Source organism: Vicia villosa, linkage group LG3, assembly GCF_029867415.1.
Source record: "Vicia villosa cultivar HV-30 ecotype Madison, WI linkage group LG3, Vvil1.0, whole genome shotgun sequence".
NCBI lineage: Eukaryota > Viridiplantae > Streptophyta > Magnoliopsida > Fabales > Fabaceae > Vicia > Vicia villosa.
In genome coordinates, this window is record NC_081182.1 from 44,150,091 (window position 1) to 44,169,606 (window position 19,516).

At 35.1% G+C, this 19,516-nt stretch overlaps 3 protein-coding genes across 4 annotated transcripts; 1 reads left to right on the top strand and 2 right to left on the bottom strand.

Annotated features, from left to right (window-relative positions):
- The first annotated feature begins 259 nt into the window (after positions 1-259).
- LOC131661198 (uncharacterized) lies at positions 260-1,447 on the top strand. Its single transcript, XM_058930649.1, has 4 exons — positions 260-609; positions 706-781; positions 879-1,005; positions 1,123-1,447. The coding sequence occupies exons 1-4, from the start codon at positions 496-498 to the stop codon at positions 1,340-1,342; spliced, it is 537 nt and encodes a 178-aa protein (XP_058786632.1). The 5' UTR covers positions 260-495; the 3' UTR covers positions 1,343-1,447.
- A 210-nt stretch (positions 1,448-1,657) lies between these two features.
- On the bottom strand, positions 1,658-7,023 carry LOC131661197 (protein ENHANCED DISEASE RESISTANCE 4-like). Of its 2 annotated transcripts, none has more exons than XM_058930648.1 (3): positions 6,530-7,023; positions 6,218-6,388; positions 1,658-4,298 (listed from the first exon to the last, which is right to left on the bottom strand). In XM_058930648.1, exons 2-3 carry the CDS (start codon positions 6,336-6,338, stop codon positions 1,885-1,887), a joined length of 2,535 nt encoding a protein of 844 aa, XP_058786631.1. In that variant the 5' UTR covers positions 6,339-6,388; positions 6,530-7,023; the 3' UTR covers positions 1,658-1,884. The 2 variants fall into 2 exon arrangements, with proteins under 2 accessions (XP_058786631.1, XP_058786630.1); XM_058930647.1 differs by having other exon boundaries at positions 6,518-7,022.
- Positions 7,024-8,765: 1,742 nt separating this feature from the next.
- LOC131657964 (protein NETWORKED 4B-like) lies at positions 8,766-10,460 on the bottom strand. The gene has a single exon (XM_058927305.1). It carries the CDS (start codon positions 10,458-10,460, stop codon positions 8,766-8,768), a length of 1,695 nt encoding a protein of 564 aa, XP_058783288.1.
- Positions 10,461-19,516: the final 9,056 nt, after the last annotated feature.

Below are 19,516 nucleotides of genomic sequence, written 5' to 3' on the forward strand. Positions count from 1 at the left end.
ATGTCATACAAGTTTTCTTAAATTTTCAGTCTGACTTGTTCTGATTCATGATCGTCATTGGTTGACAGTGTAAAACTATTTTACACTGTCCGTGCACATCCCTTTTTTCCTACGATTTTAAAATTTTATAATTTTAAAATCACATTCATTCAATTTTTGTCAAAAAAAAAAAAATCACATTCATTCAATTAAATAATTGAAATAAAATTTGTATACAGCTAGAAATTTATATCGTAATTATTTAGTATATACTTTAAATTCATTAAAAAAGAAAATTAATTTTGAGTCTGATTTCTTCCTCTTCGTTAAACCTAGCCGCCGCAAGTCAACCACGCCGTTTGTTCCTACTCCGGTTTTTCATATATTCTTCACCATTTCTTCTCTTTCTGCTTTCATTCTCCAGCCTTCTCTCTCCAAATTCAACCAACTTCACATCCATCGCAGAGTTTCGTTACTGTGTTAAATCCTCAAACAACACATCAATATTTTGTGGCCATGAAAGGAGGAAGGAAGAATTTGAAAAGAGCATCAGAAGAAAAACATGTAACTCTCGGAGACGGCCAATGCATCATGCAAGTAGTCTCTCTCCGTGGCTCCAATCTTATTGAGGTTTTACAATTTTTATTTTTTTTCTATAATTTTGTTTTTTCGGTTTCTTAATCACAATTCTAATGTATTATTATTCCACTCTGATTTTCCTTCAAGGTTATGGATGCAACTGGCGAGAAGTCACTAGCTCTATTTCCTGCTAAATTTCAGAAAAGCATGTGGATTAAACGAGGTTCGTTTTTATTGAACTACCGATTCAATGTGCATCGTGAACTAATGATTTTTTGTTATCATTGATGAACCAACGCAAGTGTTTTCTCAATTTTCAGGAAATTTTGTTGTAGTTGATGAGAGCGGAAAGAAAGAGGCTCTTGAGTCCGGAAGCAAGGTTGGTTGTATCGTTTCTCAAGTTCTTTTCTATGATCAACTCCGCGTATTAAAGAAATCTGCAGAATGGTGTGCTCTTGCTAACAACTTTGATTTTTGCATATTTTGTTCATATTCTAGTTTTGTATCTAATGGCATCCACATGATATCATATAGTAGTTTTTAAAAATGATGTTTTATGTATAGGCCTGAGATTTTTAAAGATGATCTAAATGAAAGAGTTGTCGCGCAACAAGCGAATGAGTCGGACGCGAGTGACGACGATGATGATGATGATGATGATGGGTTGCCTCCATTGGAAGCCAATACAAACAGGATGAGACCTTTTGAACCAGAAGATGAAGAATCCGATTCAGATAATGATGATCATTTTGTTGGCTCACATAGTTCAACCAAAACTCTGTAAAAAAACATTTTTGTACTTTATCCATGTACTAAGTAACTGGTTGTTTATTAAAGAATCTAGTTCACAAACAATCATTTGTTTGATTAATGCCATTAGTTTGTTTTTTGTTTTTTTGTGAATTAATGATGAGCACTACCCAGTATGAAGAAATTTAATAACAGATTACGAAACTTTTACTGCTATGAGTATTACACAAAATTTATTTTGAAATGATCAAAGGACATTTTATGTTACCTAAATATTGAATAAGGTTCGTTAACACTTGTACTAATATAAGAGACATAAGAAAGAAAGTTGTTATTTATAAACATTAACTAAAATTTCAGAAATAATGTAGAATACATGCGTTAAATGTTATGGAAAAAATCTAATGAAATTTATTTATACACCAAAAAGAATAATTTTACAACAATAATCTTATGTATAGGCTTGTTCCAAAACTGGTAATTTGGTATGTACATAAATAAAATGAAATAATATTGACACTTTCTTTACATGGATGATTTTCTAAATTGATTATGAGGCTATGAGTTCCTTTGCCTTCAACAAGGTGCCCCTTTTATCACTTTACTTGGTGTAGAATAACTCATCAGTTTATGCAGAGTACTTTTGCGTGGTGGCCTTGCCTCATTTTCTGGTGACATTTTCCTAGGTTCAGACATGTTGGAGGAAAGTTCTGTTGATTGATCTGTCTCCGTTGGAGCTGCAATTGAACTAAAATATCTTGAAGCAATGATCTTTGCCTTAAATGTTGAGCTAGGAGAGACACCCGGGTTAACATATTCACTGCTGTGCAAGGGATCAATTTGTTGTGTAAGAAAAGCAGGATCTACTTCTGAGGAGAAGCTTTGAGAGAAAGAAAGTCCATAATCATCATAATATGAGATGGGTTTTGCAGGTGAATAATGGTGATGGTTGACATAAGTTTTTGATGGTAGCTTGCCGCCACTAATCACCTCACTTTCATGATGAAGCTCACGAGACGGAAGACCTGTTGTAGTAACCGATGAAAAAGGTACTACATGAGTTCCGTCTTTGAGTGAAAACTTGAGTACCTCTGAACATCCGCCACATTTCAGCTGATGGCATGCCTTTTTATAAAGAAAATCTGCAGGTAACTGAAGCAGTTTAAAACATTTAGGACAAGTGACAAACGGAGCTCCACCTGCTACTGGCCTGTGATGTCGCTTAGCCAAGTTCTGTTTCTCCCTTAAATATTTCCTCGCTATAGTAGCCCTATATCTTAGATCATCATAGTTTGTGTCACTGCTATATAATGGGAGTTTAGAGGCTGTGAAGTATTGTGGACCTGAAGAGCAACAATCGTGTGCTCGACAACACCTGTGTAAATCTTCATGTTGGAAATGAACACGTGGAGACAGATCTGCTGAGACATGGGAACAACAATGGTGACAAGGATGGTCAACACGGTATGTCCAACTTGTTGCTTCAGCCGAATAAGGTATCCGCGAGTATTTATGCCTTTGACGTGATGTGATTTCACAATTACATCTTCCGTCACACCTAGAGTGATCAAGAGCATGAGAAAACCTTCCCTCATGAAGGTTATGGCTATGGCGTCTGTATGTAGAATTATGATTCTCCTGGTAAGGTGCACGAGTGGTCACTCTTCCATTTGATTTCTCACTCACATAGCGAGTCTTGTTGAGTTGATCCTGCAACTTATAAATCATTCCCAACAGTTTCACCTTCTCCTGGTCAGTTTCCTCACGGGGGTCACGCGAAAGGAAGCTTGAACTCTCATTATGCATTCCATTTGACGGCCTGCCACTTTCATCGTGTGATTGGTAACCATTTCGACGGAAAGGTATTCTCGATGGAAACTCGTGATCTCTCTTGGTTTTCATGAAATGTGAATCACCATGACTTGTATTTTCTAACACTTGGTTTTTATTCCTTCCGTTGTCTTTCACCATATGATTCTTTTCCTCTGGGACATCTGATTGATGCTGTGTTCCAAAATCACCATTAGCAGGACCTTTACCCTTTCTGATTCTTCCTTCATCCACAGTGTAAGTATTCTTCAAAGAATCTAGATGTTGGATAGGGATCCGCCCATTGATTCCATCGTGAGGAGAGAGACCATCATCATAAGCATTAGAGCTTCGGGTCGTTGGGGATTCAGCAAGTTTTTCTTTTCCATGAACATCACTAAGTTCTGAACTATGATCGCTTTGTTCCGTGGTATCTAATGTATCCACATTCTCAGTGCTTGGATTTTTTGTAGTAGTAGCTTCTGCAGTTTCCACTTCTGATTTTGCATCCTCTATAGCTGATTTTTCATTGTCGGCATCCAAAGCACATACATTCAAATCCCCTTCTGCTCCTCCTAAATCACTTGCAATAACTTTCACTTCAGGGTTTGCATCTTCTGTAACTGACTTCTCTATATTGACATTTGCTTCATCTGATTTTGAAATCAATTCTGCACCTGCTGCTTCCTCTGGCGACAACTTTTCTAAATTAATTTCAGCAATTTCCATTTTAGGCATATCCCCTACCGGAGCTGATTTGTCATTACTTTCATCTTCATCAGATGAAGAAATAGACTTTTCTTTTGGTCTTTCTAATGAAAAATCCCCATTACTTATCTCCTCAATCTCACAATGAGTGGTTTTAACAGAACCAACTTTTTTGGAAACTCCATGCCTTCTAAGTGACAGTTTCGGGATATCCAACTCACCTTCTAGTTCTTCTTCATCTGTGAATTTGAACGGTACTAGCTGACCACCATTGTACTCAGTGTTCCCATTCATATGACATTCTCTAGAAGAAGCCGTTTCCTTAGCCTTCAAACTATCTTTCCGAAGAGGAAACCGACGCTTTTTATCGCTACGCTGTTTACTGTCAGAAACTAGATGCAGTGAGTTTCCAGGAGCTGCCTCGATTTCTTGTATACTGGAATCTGACTTCACAGCCATACTTTGTTTCTTAGCTGTACGAAAAGAAATGAAAAGGATATCAGTCCTCGGAACCAAGAGCTAGATATACATAATACACTCAATATCCTTATTTGAAAACTTGGATACTCATTGAAATTCACATGCAAATGTGGTTGGACAAAAGGGTAAAACCACACTAATTTGTTTATATTTTATAAAGTGTACAGAAGTCATTTATATCAATAAAGCAAGGAGAACGAACGAAAAATAAAACTATACCAGAAAACATCAGTTTGGTTTGGAAAATTTCACAGTAGAATAAAATAACCACTTTATACAATTAACCAATGCTTAAAAGTTAGGGGTGTGTACAGCTGGCGGTTATAACCTATGTTCTGGGTACAAGGCTATTCAGCAGAGTAATAGTTTGTCGCCAACATGTGTTGAGTCAACTCGTGCAATGTCTAAAGTTTGGAGCAGTGCTGTTTCTTCAAAAGTTCGAAAACTGCTGATCTTTATAGGAGACATTATTAGAAAGGAAATCAACCGCTGGAAGAGTGTGAAGGTTGTTGGTTATAGGGGAGAGTTGCCAATTTTGAAACTGTATGGTTTGATTCAGCCCTGAAGCTACAGTGTGTTGTCATACAAAATTCTGAATCAGTGGGAAGCGGATAGATCACAGGTTATGAGGTGATTGATTGATATCATGTTTTGCAAGCAGAGTGGTAATGGCAAAAACTTAATCTGCTACAAAATTGTCTGCCTGAAATCTTGTGGACTTTGTATAAAGCAGGGAATGCCTTGGACGATTCTAAGCAATGCACAAAGGGCCATTTCTAATTTCACTATATTGTGCTATAATAAATGTAAGGAAAAGATGGTCTACTGTGCTGGACGTGCTCGGATGGCATAGGAACATAACATTGGTAATAGGTGGTCGCGCTGTTGATCGGTGTATGCAACCTAATAGAGTGAATATACAGCTGTTAGTTTGTATTTGGTATGTTTAGCATTAGTTAGACTAGCTGAGCTGGCAGTGACAGCTATCACTGCAGCCCTTATATAAACCAAATGTTGTAACAAACTCTTCAAGAGTTTGCATTCAGTTTTATATCGGTTCTTTGGAAACATGTAGAAAGAAGGGTCATAAAGGTAGAAAATCAAAGGAAGATGAACAAGTGCCGTAGCTATTCCTAATTAGAAACACATAAAGGACATCAAAACAGTCTAATTCACTGTCTAGAACTGGTATAGAAGCTTGGTCGGGGCTTTATCGTTTTGGAGGTATCTAATAGAAGGTTGTGGCGTGGTGCCTTAGGTAATCCTGTGGTGCGTGTATTGTAATGTGGACTAGAGGCGGGTAGGAACTGGAAGTTGGAACATCAGGCTTATTTGGCAAATATACTCTATTCTGAGTGACAAGCATGCAAGTATGCAAGGTAACATTGTAGTCCATTGTTGGTGCTGTTACGATGCATGGAGCAAATGGTGATCTGTTGTAGGTTGGAACCGTCTACACTCATAACAGAAAGGTGAAGAGCCAGTACAGTTTGTTGACACAATATTCACCAAGGCTTTGTTGGAGGTTTTGCTTGGAAAATAAAAAAGAATCCATGAAGAAGTATTTTGAACAATTTGGTAAGACCATTGGAAGCTGCTGTCATCACTCAGAAAGCTACTGGAAGGTCTAAAATTGATGCCGCTCCTATAATTGATGGTTGAAGAGCTAATTGCAATCTTGCTTTTTTGAGTGACCAATTATTTTTCTCCTATAATCGGACTTAGACTCGGTCAGTTGTATTAGGTTGGAAATTGGAATACTTCTTTTAATATATTTTGCTTATAAAAAACATACAGTTAATCAATGTCAAAATGCAACAGTTCAATAAGTGTAACAGCCATAAACATCACAATTTTGCAACAGAGTAAAATTTGAAAAGTATACAAAACAAAAATCAAATAGAAACTTCACCTTGAAGATCAGTTCCACATCCACCACATTTGTATACATCATATCCTTGAGGCTCTTGAAGAAGTTGCCGGCATTTCGGACATTTAACTATCCGAAGTTTGTGAACCAATTTACCAGACATATTACTTCAAATTTAGTCCAAATGTTGTGTCTTGGCCACAAATACTCTCACTGCCAGCATAAAAAAACAGATGAATAAGAATTAGTATAAAGCAAGGCTTACTTAACTATGAAAGAAAAGAAATAACAGGATATTGTAACAACAAACTGCATAAAAAATATAAGCCAAAAATCACTTACACTGGTGTGTACCTTGGTTATATCAGGTTACAAAATCTCAGGAAATAGTTGAATTTGAATGAACAGCACAAAGGGGAGAGAGAAAGAAATAATGAAGAATGGAAAGGGGTTAAGAGGTTAGAAGGGTGTTATGTTATAGTAATGAAGAGAGGGAGAGAAAGTAGAGGAAGGAACATGCTGAGAAATAAATGCGAAAGAAGCTTTTCCTTGACGCAAAGAAAACGACTAAATTAACAATAATTAGAATGTGAAAGATAACAGAAATTCTGAGTAGGGTCTTGTATGAAATGTTGGAGTTGTTGCTGCGTGGAAGTGAAACAGTAACAACAAAAGAGTCTTGTATTTCGTGTTTGGTTTGTTAGTCAACTCGTTTGTTGTTAATGTGTTGTGTGTTTGAGATTTTGTCTCTTTTAAAGACGCGTTGTGTTACGCTGTTTTTTTGTGTGTGAGTTGGAAGAAAGTCAGCTATAGGAATTATGGGTCCGATGACTTGGTCTATCTCATAGGTGATGTTATTTTTCTAGATCTGTCAAATGTAAGAAAATGTCAACTTTTTTGGAAAAACAAAATTATATGAGGAGTATGATTTTCAACGTCAGTATCATTCACGGTGGATATTTGAAATAAAATATGATTTTGAATTTGATTTGTTCAATTTGAACCATTCATCCACAACGGAATATAAAAATAAAAATTCCGGTCATCGATGGTCCAATAATATGAATAAACCTCTAAGTTGATTTTTCAGAACACTTTTAAACCGGTTTGGTGGTTTTAAAATATTCTAGAAAACTTCTGACTTTATTAAAATGTCAAGTTGGTTTTTGTAATTAACAATTTACTATCAATTAACTTCTTTTTGTTAATAATAGGCAATATCTCAATCCAACGTGTGATATTTTTAGAGCATATTTTGGAGAACTTTTTTTTTTATTGTTTCAGTTTTTTTTTTTTTTTTACCAATTGTCATATTATATTTAATTATATTTAAGCAACATCTAAGCAATTTAAACCAAACATCTAAGCAATTTAAATCAATTTCATTTCAATAGTAATTTGAATAAGAAATGTATATATGGTCCAATAAATTTATGTTTGACCCCATCAATTATCAAGATTAATATTATTTAATGCCAAACAACCTACTTTTTGAATTGCTTCATCATGTAACTTACACAAATATTTAAATAACGGGAACACACAATATTTAAATAACGGAAACGCCACGTGTGTCGACTTCAATGATAAAAATGTTAAGTTCTGGAACTTATGAATTCTATTGTACATTAAGCAACCCCATTAGCTCAATTTCATTTATGATTTATTTCTCAAGATACATATTAATAAACACGTTTTTTTGGAGGTGGAAGTATTTTAAATTGAAAAACTTTAAAATAATTACATTCCGTATACGCATCTCCGAAACAAACTAAAATTTGACAAAAAAAAAGTATTTATTAAAATTTGGCAATTTTTTTCTGTTGTATATCTCCAGAAAAAGAAGTATTTTTGAAAGCAAATAAGTATTTTTGAAATAGCTGCTGAGATAAGAGATTATAAGAATTTTTTTTGTTGTCATATCACTAAAATCAAAGAAAGTTGTTAGTATTAATACTTATTATCCATGTAATCCCTTAATTTAATATTAAGAAATTAATATGAATAAAATTTAATTGACTTCAGGATTTTTCTTTTGAAATATTTATGCTGTCAAACATCTATTTAAGAACATTCTGTAGAGACTAATTTGACGGTATATTTGTTCAAGAATATAGTCAAGACAAGTGAAAATAGATCTATTAGATCTCTTACAATATTAATAAATAAATTTTACTTATATTTGATGAATCTTTCTTTTTAAATTAAAATATAATTTTTGAAAAAAAAAGTTAAATTCAAAGATTGCCATACTCCCGAAAATTATTTAAGTCTTTGCTAGACTTAGTAATCTAAGACTGAACAAAGAGCTAGAGCTGCATGATACAATTACAATAAGAAAATTCGATCAAGTTCAAAGCTGCCTCCAAAACAAAGCAAACTAGTAAACCAGCAATCAGAGAAGTGATTAACTTCAGTAACAAGAGGAAACACATTATTATCCAATGTTTAGGTGCATAGCAGAAATTATTAAGAAATAAATATGAAAAAACCGATAACAACCAAAATCTAACAAACAAAACAAAACAAAACAACAACACACACCTAAATGTTAAACTAGGAAGTATGACAGTGTGCGCGCCCGCAATGCTTATAAACCATTCAACGCTCGGATACGCTCATTATATCCACTCCTGTAGTGCTCAAGTGAATTACACAGTTGTCTAATTGCCTCCTTCTTCTCCTTAGCCATATCCAAGATCACCCCATTCTGTTTCTTCACCTCCTTTTCAAGTTCCTCCACTTTCAATTTCAACTTATTTTCTTCATTCAATTTAGCTCTATAGTTAAGCACCAGCTCAATTCGTGATGTGTTTACGTCGTTTATATATTTCTTCAAATGAGATATTTCATCGTCGCGGGAACATATCTCAGCCTTAAGCTTATCAATCTTGACATTGGCTTCATCTATTTCAATCATTACTCTTGCTGATTTCTTATTAGCAGCTTCTACATCATTCATTCTCTGACCAAGTTTTGTCCTCAAATTCCTGATTTCTTGCAAATGTGTCAAATTTTCAGCTTCATTTCGCATAACTTTTTGTTCTAACTCCTTGTTTCTAGACTCACAATCCTCTAGTTTAGAGGTCAATTGTTTTTTCTGTTTTGACAAACTTGCAATATCAGAACTCATCTTTTCTTGCTCGCAAACATACGTAGCCTGCAAATCAAACAATGTCGAATGCATCTTTTTCTTTTCCTCTTTAATCTCACATTGCAACCGACGAATCATAGATGACTTACTACCAAGTTCCTTTTGTAAAGTTGCAATTTCGTCGGTTGAAATCTCGAGTTTCTTATGAGCCTCTTCAAGTTGTTCCATCAAATTTGTAATCTTGTAGACAGATTCTGGAATATAAGTATCTAATTCAACAGTTTGTTTTTGCAACTTCTCCGTTTTCAGATTCAATTCATCCCACACATTATCAAGCCGATTCTCACTTTCTTTAACTTGCTTCCTCAATTTGAAAATCTCTTCTTCTGAAAGCTCCTTTTGCTCATTCAACTCTTCCTCTTTCAACTCTAATTCTTTTTGCACATTATCAAGCTGATTCTCATTTTCTTTAATTTGATTCTTCAACTTGAAAATCTCTTCTTCTGAGAGCTTCTTTTGTTCATTCAACTCCTTCTCTTTCAACTCTAATTCTTTGCGCACATTAACAAGCTCGCGTTTTTTCAAATTCAATTCTCCGCGCGCATCAGCAAATTGATCCACACTGTTTAAATTTTGAATCTTCAACTTGGAAATCTGTTTTCCCAAAAGCTTCTTTTGTTCACACAACTCGTCCTCTTTCAGCTCCAATTTTTGACACGCATCATCAATCTGAATCTCAAGAACCTCAACTTGAACAGCCAACCCCGTGATCTCTTGTTCTGAAAGTTGAAGCTTTAAATTGGAAACTCTTAGATCTTCCTCCTTTTCAATGAACTTTTTGAGTAACTCGTCGTAACTTCTATTGTCCATCTCCCACGAAAAACCATCATCATTGTTTTCCACTCCGACGAACTGGTTTTCCTCTTCCAAATCAAGATAGCTTCCTTCAAGGTCAACATACTGAAGGGACTCCTCAGGCATTACATGACAACTTGTCACAGATGAGACATCAGTTTCGGGATCGGAAGCCCATGAAGACATAGACGATTCACAATCCTCCTTCATAGAAACCATAGAGCTAACATCAATGTTAGAGCTGGAAGGCAAGTGAATATTGAGAGTCTTCTGGTTTGGGATCATCGCTGCACTCTCTCCATCACAACATATATCACAATAGCTAGAATCATCCATATGTGATTCTAGAAATAAATTAAATGATTAGAACTCTATAATTATAACAACTATGCACCAGTAGAAAAATAAAAACCATGCAAACTTCTAATTCCAAGATACAACAATATTTGCAAGAAGAATTTATGGTACATGCAAACCTTCTATTCGAATGATCAACATTTCAAAAAGTCTAAGCTATTGTTCAAACCATAACAATATATCATCGTATAAATACAATAACATAAATAATAATAATCTAGATAACAGTTTGAAAACAACAAAGTATTCATCATCTGAAAATAAATATTGACATACCAAGCTACCAAAGCAATTTTGTTAAGAGATTGGAGAAGGCAGTAGGTTTAGAGAGAAGAACTCGGCTATACAGGTTTAGGGTTTAGAAACTTATAATTCCACTCACTATATATTCACTATATATGCAATATTACCGGGTTTCTATTGTTAAAAACGTATTCATTTCTTAGGATTAGGATGCGCATATTATAGAATTTAAAAAAAAAAAAAACTAAAATATGCCCTAAAAAAAATATTACATTCTCCTCCCTTATAATAAAATCTACACTTTCCTATTTTTTTTACGATACTCTTTAATTTTTCATTAAACAATTTAGTACATTTCAAGAGAAAATATATACTGACAAATTGGTAAAGAAAATAAAAAATATTTTATATTTTAAAGTTATAACTTAATAATAGTGTTTCATTGTTAATTATCATTAACATTGAAAATATAGTTAAAAGCTAATTAGGCTTACTTATCTTTTTTTATTGATTTAAAATTAATTTTATCATATAATTTTATTTTTATAATAAATGATAATATAATACCTATTTAATTGTTAAGGTATTGCGGGAGAGAAGTTTGATTTGCATCTTGGAATGAGATAATTTTATTAGATCAGTAAAAGGATAGTCAATAATAAAGTAGACAAAATGAAGTGTTGGAATGAAAGGTGGTCGTGTACTATGTTTACTCGTTTATGGCACATGACCATTGACACGTGAGGTGAAAGAAAAATACTTGCATGAACACAAACATAACAAGTGGCTTTACAAACAACCAATAACAATTTTTTATTAATTAAAAAAACAAAAATATTTTATTTCTCTCTCCTACTCAATCACAACCACCCCATGAATCTAATTAAAAAAGAAGTTAAATTTTAAATAAATTTAAAATTTTCTCTTTTCTCATTGGTTGTTCCTAACACTAGTGATTTATGTTCGTATCCATGCAAGTTTTTCTCAAGGTGGTCGTGTACTATGTTTACTCGTTTATGGCACATGACCATTGACACGTGAGGTGTTTAAGAAAGAAAAATTTAGAATGGTAATCAAAGGGGAAAACCGTATCACCATAATTTAAGAAAGAACCAATCTTCTCATACTCTCTTGTTTTCACCAAGAAGCTAGGAGAAATTGTTTCTTTACTTCTATCCGGCCCAAGAAGTTCTCCATAAATACTCAAACCTTAGGATTTATGCATCATTTACCAATTCTACAAAAATCACATATAGTTTCGCGCAATCCCTGTGTGAGCAAAATCTCTCTAGACTATTGCACTTTCAACAAGTACAATTAGCGCCCATCGTGAGGTGTGGTAAAACTGAGTTGGTCCTTATTGATGGATATCACCCCCGCCTAACATGGCGTTGCCCTTGCATAAGCTTTTGGATTCCTCAAAGCCCTTAAAGACGCTCTAGAAAACATATGGATCTCAACAGAGTGAATCTATGTTTGGTTGCGAGGTACAATTTGATGTCAACAACTAAGCTTTGGATCACGATGTCGTCGACAAAGCTTCGGCCCACAAGATTGCCCACACATATTTTCATATGCAGTAGTAGAACAAATCAAGAAGGAGAGAGAGTGCAAGCCATCATATTTATATCACTGGTGAAGCTTTTGATCTCTAGGTCACCGACGAAGCTTTTGATCTCGAGGTCGCCATAGAAGTAGAAAATATGTCCAAATTTTACAGTAATCGAAGGCCTTATCATGAAGGTTATAAGGTGTAATTAGATGTGAGGAATATGGTAACAAAGTCAGTGACTTGCATTGTGGTTTTGGACATAGGGGCAGATATGTACTTTATGGGATCTTAATCATTCATATCCCTTATGCAATACATGTCTTTGTTTAAATAAAATCAGTTTGCATATGTTTTACTTGTCAACTCTAATTTGTCTGTTTGGTGTGCTAGATTCCCTAGGCTCTTTAGTACCTCAGACCAATGAGACTGGTCTCTTGGGCATGTGGGAGATTTAATTGGTATTCTCACATGGAATTTAAAATGGAAGAGACCAGTATTTGAATATCATAAATTAAGAAGATGAAGGAGTACCACCATCATAGTAAAAAGACTACAACCCTCTAAACACTTCAAGGAAGCGCATTCTACAAGAATGCATCAAAGTGGAGTTTAAAGAAGAGAAGATTGAAGCACTTAAGCCTTTATGAAGACGTCCTGGAGTAGACAAGTCTCAATACTTTTATTTTCATTTCTGCAGCGGCAACCATAACACAAACAAATGTGTTCAAATGAAGAACATTATTGAATATCTGATTAGAAATGGAAGATTCTGTAGATTCTCTCACTAGGGCAATAAAATATCCGAGGAGAAGAGGTCCGAGGATGATAGTCCACTGATAAAAAGTGAGATAACGCATATAAAAGGAGAAGCATTCCAATGAAAAATAAGAGAAAAAATAATCGATCGCTTACACGACATCCAAAGGGACTTCGACAAATGAAAACCTTGCCTATCTTGATGAATTCTAAGGAAGGTCCTCACTATCCGAGGGAGACCATCCCCATTAACGATTAGACAAACCCTGGGGAAGTGAGTGATAAGTTTCTCCAAATAAACTAACCATCCCCCGACCAAGGTAGACTAAATACAACAATAGTCATTTCAAGTTGGTTCCCTCATTTTGATGGAGCCTCCTCTTACTTGATAAATAGGAAGTTGATGGAAATGGTGGTGCATGATCATATGTTACCCAAGGCTCTGTCCAAAAGGAAAGACCATCAATCTTCTTCTACGACAAATAACTAGTCAACAGAGTTCAAAATCCCCATATCCTTTTATTAATAAGAGACATCATGGCAAACATCGATGTGCGAAGAGAATTGATAGATCAAGGGAGCTCATGTAATATCACGTACACCGACCTCGTGGAAATATTGCAATTCACTCGTGAGAAACTCACCCCTCTACAAGGGAAGTGATCTTCGAGGATTTAATGTCTCAACAATGAGACCATAGGACTATGTTGAGTTGATGGCCTCTATTGGGAAAAAAGAGAGACCAGAAAAATAGTAAAGACAAAATTCTTGATAATCTATTTCAAGTCGGTATACAACTTCATTATTGGAAGAATGACACTAGCCACCCAGTGAGTCATCTCTTTGATGGTAGAGTATCACACTAATGAAGGTGTTGTAGCGACAATGGAAGCATATTTGAAGGCTTCTAGGTCATATTTTCTAGAATCTTTGAAGCTCCATTGAGGAGCAATTGATTTTGCATGTTAACAATAGTGAATAGGTAGAAGCATAGAGAAGAAAGACACTTTCAATAAGGGTTTCAATAGAATGAATAAAAGTTGGAGAATTAGGGTTACACCAGAGTATAAATAATGTATCGTGGGAAATACCAAACTACCCTTACAAACATATAATAAAACAATATAATAATAATAATATTAATAATATATAACATCTCCCCTCAAACTCAAGATGCATTAGTAGGAAGCATCGAGAGTTTGCCAATCAAAAAACGAAACGGTAGAGTGATTGTCCCATGCTGAAGATGATGACGAGTGAAGTGACAATCAATTTCAATGTGTTTGATACGTTCATGAAAGACTGAGTTGTGGGCAATTTGAGTGGCACTCTTGTTATCACAATACATGGGAGTTGGTTCCGAAAGAATGACACCCATATCGGAAAGTAACCAACGCAACCAAGCTATTTCAGTAGTGGTGGATGCCATAGCACGATACTCCGCTTCTGTAGAAGAGCGAGAGACAATGTCTTGTTTCTTACTCTTCCAAGAAATAAGAGAGTCTCCAAGAAAGATACAAAACCCTGTGGTAGACTTACGATCTGTGGGGTCTCCAGCCCAATCAACATCAGAATAAGCACGTATTTCCAATGAGGACGATGAAGGAAATAGAAGGCTTTGAAATTAGGTTCCCCGAAGATAACGACATATGCGAAGGACGGCTGCCCAATGCACTGTAGTAGGAAAGACAATGTCATACCCCAAAATTTGCCCATACTATTTCTCCTGCTCAAATTCAAATCAATACCTAAAGTTCCTAGATACACCCTCCTAAGCAAAGATCAGAGAATTAGGGTTTGGTTTGTTAAAAGGAAAAACAGTGAATCAATGGCTCCAAGGCATCTCATATGGCTCAATATATCTCACATCATCTCCATGATAAATATCAAGTCTCATCTCAAAAGATTGGTCACTCAATTGTTCAAAAAGTCAACAGTCGACTAAGTTAACCTAAAAGTCAACTGTGGTCAAAGTAAAGTCAAAACTCCTAATTTTTTTTAAGATTCTCATATTGAAGTATCATTCACCATTTGATCAAGAATTGATCATGGTTCATCAAGGAAAGATCAAGAATCAACAAATCAAAAGGTTTCTAAATTAGGGTTTTGTATAGGAAAAGTCAACTGAACTTTGACCAGCCATAACTTCCACATGGAACATCAAAATTTTTCCATCCAAAGCTCAATTTGAAGGAAATTGAATTCTCTACAACTTTGCCTCTCACATGCCAAGGCCAGAAATGCACCATTTGAGAGATATGAATCAAGACATTATAGGTCCTTTTAAAAGTCAACCAAAAGTCATCTTTTTCAAATGAAGCATACATGAACATGGAAAACTGAATTGAGATGAAACCAAAAGTATCATTTAGAAGACATCTTAAGCTTTCCAAAGGGTCCTATAACGTTTCCATACCATAAGAATTGAGTGAGATATGGTTGTTGCAAGTTGGAAAATTTTGAAGAAATGCATGGAGAAAATATTGACCAAAACTTGAAGTTTTCCAAATGGGCTCATATTTCTTTGATTCAAACTAGATTCAAGCATGAAGAGGATCTAAATGATGACCTAGATTTTCCTTCATCCATTTTTTATAATATTTACTTATTTTATTTGGATTTTATTTTTTTAAAAACTAAATAAATTAAGTAAAAATATAAAAATGATGGAATTAATTTGCATAACCTTTATTTATCATCCAAGAGGCCCATAGATCCATTCACTTTTATTTTAGGGTGATTTTATTTTCTTTTATTTTGAATTTACTTATTTAAATTCAAGATAAATCAGATAAATCAAAACTTAATTGGTAAAGGGTTAAAGGTGAATCAAAGACAATCCAATATTGGCTATATGAACCAAGGCAACACGTGAAAGAAAGGCAAGAAGTAGAATGAGCCAAAATAAGCAAGATTTGATGCAAAATTTCAATTAAATATTTTCACAATAATCACAAGAGATTGGTTGGGAGATTGTTAACCTAATTGAGTTCCCTATAAGTACATAACATACTCAGTCTCAAGGGCGACGAAAAAAAACCCTAGTCTTCAAGAGCATCCAAGATTTACAAAGAATATCAAAAGATGGAATTTTCGTATTCTGAATTGAAGCCCTACTCAGAGCCAAAAAATCGTTCAAATCATCCTTCAAGGTAACATAAGGTAAGTTGGATCGTGGTAGAGCTCCCCATAACGTACAATACGACCATACTATGTTTTTCTTTTTCATATATTCATGAATTCTTGTCTGTGATGTTTCGATGCATATCAATTGGATCTAACGCTTTAAATGAGTTTCTGGTAGCTTTTAAGATGATACAGGACCCTTGGAACGAAGCTTGAACGCCGGCAAGAGGAACCACCATTGTTAGGGTTCCAATTTGTTTTCCTTCAAAATTCACCATACGAGACGTTTTAGCCAAAGCTGAAGCGAAATTTGGACTCAGAAGGATCTATTTAGGTTACATAGGTATTTTTGGTCTTTTGTTTAACGTGTTGCATGCGTTGTTTTGTTTTCCAGATTTTGCTACCAAGACAATTGCAGGAACCGCAGCCAAATCGCAGCAAGATGTCTAGGAATTTCGTAGCTAATAAACGCTGCAAGTGGAAGAAGATGATGACATGGAAGGTGTGCTCTTGGAACGCGCGCGTTATTCCCTGATTCGTGGGTCAAAGTTTCAACCCACTCTCCCTTGCTCTCATTCGTCAATTCAGGGAACGTGGGGCCCAGGCTGATTCATTTGGCTCTTCACCATTTAATTTTGTTTTATTATATTATTCTTTTGTTTTGGTTAAATGGTAGCGAATGAAAATTGGTCTGATGGTAAAGGGATGCGTCATAAAGTCATTGGGTTTGTGGGAGTGAGATCGATCCTCACCTCCTGCGTCTATTTTTTCTATTAATGCTCACTCACAGATCAGGTGCGTCTGCGCTGTAGAGATCACGGTAGTCCCTCATCTCGTCGCCCTGGGATCACCATTAAGACGCATCTGAAGGACAAAAGACGCAGGCACATGAGGAACCGTCACAAATCATCAACACCAGATCCAGTGCAGGTTTTTTTCTTATCTCTATTTTGTTTCTTTTTCTTTCTTGTTTTTTATTTTTACTAGTTTTCTTTTTTATGATTTTTTTATTAAAACTAACCTATTAGAATTTAGGATTTCATTTAGTTTTTTTTTAATTATTAATTTAATTAGGATTAGACTTTTAACTTAATAATTATAAATTAATTAATTAGATAATAAATTTAGATTCAATTTAGAATTAGGATTAGTTTAATAATTAAATTAATTAATTTAGTTTTAATGTTTTCAAAAACGTAATTTTCGATTCTCTTCTCATCTCAAAACTCTTGAATGTCGCATGATTATTTAAATTCCGTCTTTTATTTAATTATGTTGTTATTTAATTATTTATTTAAAGTATTTAATTTCCGTCTTTTAAATTCTAGAACTTGTATAGGTTGCGAAGTTTTTTTGATGTAATAGTTAATTAGAATTTTATTTCTTTACATTTACTTTCCGCACTTCCCCCGGTTTTTATTATGTAATCCCCCATCCCGAAGCCTTGTAATAGCGTAGACTTTATTTCCTGCATTTTATTTTCCACAAATTATAAACTGCTATTAACTGTGTGGTTAGTAAAATAGGGAGTGCAAGATAATTAATTGGACGTAGCTAACTAATTCAAGATGAATATAATTGAATACAATCACCTGATTGCTGCGCACACCCACCTCTAAGGTAATACCCCTCTTGTTGCCTGTTGCCTTCGATTTCGATCAAATAGTCAAGTCCCTCGGATGTAGGGATACCTTAGCATATGCTGCCTACGAATAAAATAATCACCACGTCCCTCCGATAAAAGATCATAGTCCCTTCGAGGTGCCTACGATAAATATGATCTTGTCCCTCGATTAAATGGTGATAGTCCCTTCGATTGCTAAGGTATCCTTATTGTTGCCTAATGACTATTATATCCTTCCCTTAGACTATCTGTCCTCTTTATGGTAGGGACAGTCTTATGGTGAACGATACCCTTCGATGACCCGCACGTCCAATATAAACAAGGACTACCTACTTCTATATAGTATGGATAGTCCTAGGAACGTTAAAAAGCATAGAAAAAGACCAACTATTTACGGTAGTGCTCTTAATCTGCCTAGCTCAATTAAAAAACATCTTTTCAATACTCTTTCAAAAAAACTAAGGCTACGCATTTACGCTAAAGTCCTTATGCCTCTTTTCAAACAAACAAACAAACATGAGCTAAGCAAACTAAGAGCCCGTAGATAACTACGGATGAAAAGGGTGCTTACACCTTCCCTTTTCATAACTTACCCCCCGAGCCCGTTTTCTTTTTCAAAAGGTCTTTTTCTGTACTTTTTACCTTTCCTAAATTTGGACAAAATAAAAGTCAGTGGCGACTCTTGCTCACCGCAACATTGGTTGCTTACAAAAATAAAAGTCAGTTCACCGTGTTACAGACAACAAACTGACTAACAACATGAACAACATAAGCAATATCTGGTCAAGTAATCGTAAGGTACACCAGGCTGCCAACCAAAGTGCGATATAAGGTGGGATCTGGTAGAGAAACACCATCAGATGGAGCATATTTCACATTCAACTCAAGGGGGCTATCTGCTACTCTAGTATCAGAAAGGCGAGCCTGTTCAAGAATGTTGGCAATATACTTGGACTGAGAGAGAAGATAGCCTCTAGGAGAGTAAGCAACTTCAATGCCCAAAAAATATCTAAGAGTGCCTAAGTCCTTCATCTCAAACTCTCTGGCTAACTGTAATTTCAAATCATTAATTCCATCTGTATCATCCCCTGTAATAATCATATCATCAATATATAATGAGAATAAAATACGACCATGATAAGTGGTCTTGACAAACAAAGCAGAATCATGATTACTAGATTGAAATCCAATAGATGTAATCACAGTGGTAAACTTCTCAAACCAAGCTCGTGGAGCTTGTTTAAGGCCATATAATGCTTTCTTCAACTTACAAACTTCGCCTTGATTATGAGAAACACCTTGTGGAGGTACCATATAAACTTCCTATTGAAGATCACCATTTAGAAATGCATTTTTAACATCCATTTGAGAAATATGCCATTGACGAACAGATGCAACTGCTATAAGAGTGCGAATAGTAGTCATCTTAGCAACAGGAGCGAAAGTTTCTTCATAATCCATACCATATTGTTGAGAGAATCCCTTAGCAACAAGGCGTGCTTTATAGCGCTCAACTGACACATCAGACTTAGTTTTGATCTTGTATATCCAGCGAGACCCAATAGCACGTTTTCCAAGAGGAAAAGGTACTAATTCCCAAGTATTTGTTTTATGCAAAGCAGAAAGTTCTTCTATCATAGCCTGCTGCCAAAGAGGGTCAAGAATAGTCTCTTTATAGGAAGAAGGCTCAGACAAACTGTGGATAGAGGTTAGAAAAGAAGCAAAATAAGTTGA